Raw genomic sequence first — 6874 nt, forward strand, 5'->3', positions numbered from 1 at the left:
GTGACATCACAAATAGTCTGGAAGTCAGTCCTGGTCCAGTATCAACTTGTACAGTGTGATGTAGAAACTTGAATCCACCAGTGCTCATCCACTGAGAATAGACTTTACAGTGAAGTAGGAGACATCTTGTGTCCAGCAGGAAATTAGCAAAATTGTGCATATTCATAGTTCCACTGCACACGGACAGCTGCTACATTAGCAGTTAGCGCAGAAAATATTTTCTCCATAAAATATGATCCAGTTTTCATGCAAATCACTGATTTTGTACAAATGATAAAGTTGTGGTTTTGTACAGTAATCAGTGTAGCCTGGCCTAGCTAGCTAACTAATGGACCTTAGCTCTGTGTCACTACAAGTTGAAGATTGATTGATGGGTGAATGTTGTGATATTATTGGTTGAAATTGGTTGGTTCACACACACTAATACAAAGCAATTGATTTTTGGCATACACTGTTAAATAGGGGTACAATATGACTGGGGGTGTAATCTCAAAAAAGTCAAAAAAGGCATTTTTCATTTCATCTGGACTTTAAATATTTTTAGACACCCTGTAAAGGTAAAACTATCTGTATTTTACAAGAAAAAAAACAAAGATTAGTGGTGAGAACATGTGCACCTTATCAGACCTCTGTGATCTCTGCTCTTTAGATAAGGCACATATAAACCACAGGAAAAACTGCTAACCATCTGTCTGTCGGTTGGTCTGTGTATTGTTCTGCAGCTCTTTATAAAGACTTCATTTTTGAATCCTTGGGACAGTGAAAGACCACACAAAAGAAGATGGCCGAAAGAGAGGAAAATCAAAGAGAGGCAGAAGAAAGACAAAACAGGTCAGTGACAGACAATACAATTTCTTTTCTTATCTATCAAGCTGTACATACAACGCTAAAAATAAGCTTGTGACAATTTCACCATATTTAAGACTCAGTAAAAACTTATTTTAAATTTGTGTCCTTGAACAAATCACACCTGAGGATATTACAGAATATTTCTCCTAAATGTTCATATGATAGATGCATGACGATGCACAGTGAGGCATGTGATCACCCCTTGTATGTTTTGCTGTGTTCCTCTAGGTTTAGGCCTCAGCCTAACCTTCAAGGTTTGGACTCAAGACAAAAAGGACAACAAGACCTTTATCTGGGATTTCTGACAAAACAACAACTGATAATGATATCTGCGGCTGTTGGACTTGTCGTCCTGCTGATCGTCATTATTGTTCCAGCTGTGGTGCTCACTAAAAAGTCAGGTACATTCTTACAGATATTTGATATATACTGTATGATTCATTAGAGTGCTTCATTGATTTTGCCCTTTGAGTCAGAGTGAATTATCAGAGATAAGGTGTCCTACATCAATTTGAGCGTGTACAAGCCCCTTAAAGGGTCAGTTCACCCAAAATTAAAAATAAATTTTCCCTCTTACCTGTAGTGCTATTTATCCATCTAGATTGTTTTGGCATGAGTGACTGAGTTCTGGAGATAGCCACCCTAGAGATACAGTATCTGCCTTTATTCCAATATAATGGAACCAGATGGCACTCGGGTTGTGGTGCACAAAGCGCCATAAAATTACATTTGAAAAACTTAATGACAATGTCTCCACCATGACCTTGTTACTCAAGATAATCCACAGAAATACAGAACTACATGCGCCAACTGTAGCTGAATGTTATCAATCTCAGTGACGCTAGGTGAGCTAACATTACAGCACGGGTACAAGCACAAGCCTCTCATCCATGAGCAGATGTATGCTTCCTTCTGCATAGAAAGAAAATAGTTCCTACCCAAAAATGCACACAACAATGTTTGTGTTATAGTTGAATATTTGAATTATGACAATTATTGATGAGGACAAAAGGGTGTCAATTTCATGGTTATATATTTGGCCAGTGCATTAGTAAATATTCTTGTCTATTAAAGCCTTTTTTTATTAAATGTGATTTAATATCCTCTGCATTTAGTTAAAAGGTGTGTTTACATTGTCTAAGACAGTCAGGCTTTCATTATTTGTGCGTTAGTTTGAGGAAACCAATTTGAATGTATTACTTCTAAGACTTGAGCATGAAAAGTAACTAAGTATTTATTGTTGGGCAAATTATGACTTAGGCAAATTAAGTTAATTGTACCAATTTAATTCAGTTAATTGAACTTAAAACTAGTAAGTATATTACACTCATATACAGCACTTTTCCAATCCTATCTTATCTGAATAGTAAGACTACCTTTAATGCATCTTCTTAATGTTTTCTTCCACTAAAGCAAATTATTACATTAACTGTCAAAACAGCTGACAATCACTTAAAATACTGCACAGATTTAAGTGCACTCAAAACAACAAGTTATTACTTCCAATTCATTTTTGAGTTAGGTTTAATTCATGGGGATAAGTGACAGAATTTTTTGGAGGAATAGTTATGTTAGCTTCCTTCTTGTGAAGATGTTCTAAATTTGTTTGCAGGCTATGAACAAATTCAGACAGACAGATTTTTGCATATGCACTGTTTCTGAATAAGACCCAATGCACATATTGTATGTGGTACTGGATTCAGACATATAACCATATGTAGTAGTAGAGTTAGTTATAGTCTGTCTGAACCAGATAAAGTTCTAATAAATTCTAAAAGATTCTACCAATGAAGTTATACTGTTCACATTTCATTTAAATACAGTATTTGTAGTGTAGTAATTTGTAGTTGTGTAACCATAGTAGATTTAAAATTTTAAAATGGCACTGCAATAAAGTAAGTGTACAGGTCTGGATGGGATCCAGCATAGAATAAACAGGCACATTGCAGGGATGTTGTGTTGTTGGCAGTTACAAGTACGCCCATAATGAGACCATCCGTTTCAGAGATGTGGGCTATATTAAAAGACCCACTTAGCCATCACCAGCTTGTGACCCTTTTTTGATTGTAGAGGAAATGATACAAGCTCTACAAGTGAGTTTCAGTTAAATTACTCCAGGAGGTAGACTTGTGTTCTATCCCCTGTGCAGAGGTGAGTGAGTGCTGCTCTCACTGGAACAGAACCTGACTAACAATAGGGATCAACTGCCTGTAGAGACCTGACACAGTAACCCCTCCTCTGTAAGACTTCTGTGAAATGATGTAGCTGACGCACATAATGTTTTGAATAGAATGCTAAAACAGCAGCTGTGTTTGCTTAATATCAAGCTTAATATCATGGTGATGTTAAATAAGAGTAACTGAGGTCACATTCGGTGAAACAGCTGTTATGAAATCACATGGGCTGTGGTGTGAATTGTTCAGCGTTATAATTAATATAATGAACATTGTAAGATAATAAAACATGGAATGAACACTTTTTATATGCACTTGTACTTGAGTTTATCAGTATGAATAGACTTGATAACACTAGCTAAGACTGATTAATCAATAATCTGTATGCTGCTGCCAAGGACACTGAGGCCTGGCCTTTGTGTTTTTTCTGGGAATTTAGGGCGGAGTTTACATTCTGCTCTATCTATGTAATTTCTGCCCCTAGGGTGTCTCTAACATCAAAATAACATCAAAAGACTAAGTTTGATGAAATTATGATGAAGTCATTTTTTTAATTTTTTGTTGCTGGCAAAAAAAACAAAAACTAAGCTCGCTAGCGTTAGCTGACCAGTGTTCACTTCAAGGCTAACATTACCTGAACATGGCATTAGCACTGGCTAAAGACGAACACTATTGTATTAATTATTGTATTATATATTGTATTATAGTAGTATAGTAAGTAACTATTTTTTGGGTACCTTTTTTTCTTGGAAGTACTTGAAAGAAAAGAAAATCAGGCAAAAACAATAACTGAAGTGCTACCGCAATAAAAAAAATGCGGATTGAAATAGTAAACTGATACTAAATCATATCACTAAATACTGATAGATCAATATTATCTATTCCCTGCTGTATCTGATTTTCTATGAATGATATAAAGCCCCATGTTTTTATAGTCCAACATTTAAACGTGCCTGTGTTTGTCTCACTATCCAATCTGGTTCCTCAGCTGCTCTTCCCTCGTTTTCTACTGGTGGAGACATGTTGGACTTCCTGATTCAGTCGGGTGAAATTAGCAAACCCGATGGCCTGTCGGCTACCTGGTTTCACAGAGCCAATAGCAAGGACGAAATGAACAAAGCTCTCGCAAGTAAACTCCCTAACACTCACACACACAGACAAAACTGCATTCTTCTTGATTGTGTTGTTTGTCCCAGCAGCTCTGCTGACTAATGTGGTGACAGTGGAGTTATTGATGTTGAAAGGATAGCACTCACCTGTAACAGTGAGTAAATTCATGAATGGACAAAACTGTAACCCACCCTCATGCCCTCAGGTGATGCTATGATCCTGGAGTCTGATGTCACTCTGCAGGGTCAAGGAACACCCAGTCAGAAACCAATCCCTATCATGGCCCACCCTCCTAACATCTACAGTGACAACACTCTGGACCAATGGTTGGATGCTGTGCTGGCCTCTAGAAAAGGTACCATAGAGTAGAAGAGATATCTTTCTGTTTGTCCGTCCAACAAAGTACATTTTAATTAAAAGTAAAAGTACATGATGCTCTGTGTCTCCCTGCAGCCATGAAGTTGGATTTTAAGTATCTGGAAGCCGTGGGTTTGTCACTGGACCTGCTTAGTCAAAAGAACAGAAGCAGAGGAATAAACAGGCCTGTGTGGTTAAATGCAGACATCATCCACGGTCCCAACGTACATAACACCGTGCCCGTAGTCAATGGAACCAGGTGAACAAGCCCGAATTTGATGTGTTTTGTCCTGCAGTTCTTTGCTATTCACAAGCCAAAATATTATTGCCACATTTCCAAATTAGATACACTGATAATCAACTATAGGAGATCAGGAAAATGCCTCAGCATATAATAGCATACAAGAAAAGGTAGAATAGAAATGAAAGAAAGGATGAATTGTAGCGGGCAAACAATGTAAATAAAATAAGTATCGCATTATTATCATTATTCACTGCTCCATCATAACTTAAAGTACATTTCTCTCCTCCCTTTTCCAGATTTCTGCAGTTAATTCAGGAGAAGTTTCCAGATGTGACATTGTCTCCTGGATGGAAGGTATTACATGTTTACAGCCTGATTAGGAATCACTGTAGTACTTAGGCTCTGGTGCCCATTCTGCTGTTTAGCAACAATGGGGCTCTCTCTTGGTTGGCAAATAGACTATAATGAAGTATGAATTTGACTGATGGAGAGTAGTATCAGTTCTTACATATTGCTTTGAGTCAAACACAGGAATGTAGTTAGGACTTTAGAAATGTAGGTTTTTTACGTCATGAGTCGGATAAGAGCATTTTCTGCCTGAGTTGGTTAGAAACAAGTTTGATTGATACCTGCTGTTTAGCAAGTATATTGTTTAAGTTAACCATTTAGCATGCTAACATGTACCAATATTTACTAATTAGCAATAAACACAAAGTACAGCTGAGGTTAATTGGAATACTGTCAGTATTTGTTCATAACCAAAGGAATGGAAAATGTTGGCCTATGTCTCTCTATTTTTCAGGGATGCATCCAACAATTATATTATTTCATGTAAAATGAGCATTACAGCCTCATGTGACTGCTAGGTCAGCTATAGACTAGTCCTGTTGGTGATGATGAATGCTTTTGATTTACAGCTGCATTATTTCTGACAGGTACTCTATCTTCCTCCAATTTTCAAACAAACCTACACCAAGCCCATGATGAAAGACATGTATGATATGATCAAAGATGTTCCCCAAATGGTAAGCTTTTGAAAGACATGCAAAAATAACAGCGGATGAAGAGCTAATCCAGTGTTACCAAGTATCTGAGTCTGAATTAGTCTTCGACCCTGGTGAAATCAGAACAGCGAGATCCATTCACAAAGGAGCAGGAAGTGACCCCAGATTTTTTTGCTCATAGTGAACAGTCCAATCCAAGAATCTGATCTTTGTGATTCTGATTTGTGCCACTTTCATATGTGGCCAATGTGACCTCAGTATGAACAGTCTCATCAGAATTCATAAGACTGTTAATCACTCTACATGTACATTCATCAAGCAGGTCAGGACTGTGACCTGATCTGAGAAATAAATCAGAATGGTGTGCTAAGGCTTGCAGGGTGAATGTACGTAGCCTTAGTGATGTAGTGGCTTCTTGCAGGGCTTGCTAGCTCGGCCACTTGCTGTTTGCTACCAGAGCTAATTAAAAAAACTGTATCAACTGTTCTCTCACAACTGAAACAGAAATACAAGTAGTGTCTAGGATTAAGCATTTTGATACTTTCACAGTATTTATATAGCACCTACTGTAGACCTGCTTTATACTCACAAAACACATGAAAAGCTTACATTCTACAATATAGCATCTTTAGGAATAATGTGTCTCTTTAGGTGACATTCCCAATCCACGCCCTGTTGGTTCGCAGTGGCTGGCAGCACATCAGCTGGCTCCTCAGTCAGTCACCACGGTAACTCAGACAACTTCCATCTGTATTATGGCAATGACTACAAATCAATCATATATCAATAAGAAGGACCCACTCCTCAGACTTTCAAAACAGGCATTCCTGACACGTCCACTAGACATGGGACGATATGAAAATTTCATGTCACAATTATCTAGGCCAAAATAAATGCAATCAGCCATGGTGATAGGATGAGGATTTTGGAATGACTGGAAAAATGTGAGCAATGTCCCCTTGTTCAAAATAAATCAGGAAATCAATATAGGACTGTATGCTGGAGAGACAGCTTTTTCAAGTCAAGTTATACCTATGTGATAATAATAATAATCAATGATCCCGATTATCACAATAATGTAAATTCAAATGTTTTTTAGCGCAAAATATGCAATAATATTGTATATTGTCCCATCC

The 6874-nt window shown here is 37.5% G+C and overlaps 1 protein-coding gene across 1 annotated transcript in view; it reads left to right on the forward strand.

The window, feature by feature from the left end:
• Positions 1-4007: 4007 nt before the first annotated feature.
• The window catches only part of fam151a (family with sequence similarity 151 member A), a 6274-nt gene continuing 3407 nt past the window's right edge, over positions 4008-6874 (forward strand). Inside the window, 6 exon segments of the mRNA XM_035671247.1 lie at positions 4008-4152; positions 4339-4488; positions 4587-4749; positions 5031-5088; positions 5670-5759; positions 6390-6488. Coding sequence (XP_035527140.1) covers positions 4044-4152; positions 4339-4488; positions 4587-4749; positions 5031-5088; positions 5670-5759; positions 6390-6488 — 669 coding nt within the window. The 5' untranslated portion in view covers positions 4008-4043.

This window comes from Morone saxatilis, unplaced genomic scaffold, assembly GCF_004916995.1.
Source record: "Morone saxatilis isolate NCDOM2014 unplaced genomic scaffold, NCSU_SB_2.0 Contig23, whole genome shotgun sequence".
Taxonomy (NCBI): domain Eukaryota; kingdom Metazoa; phylum Chordata; class Actinopteri; family Moronidae; genus Morone; species Morone saxatilis.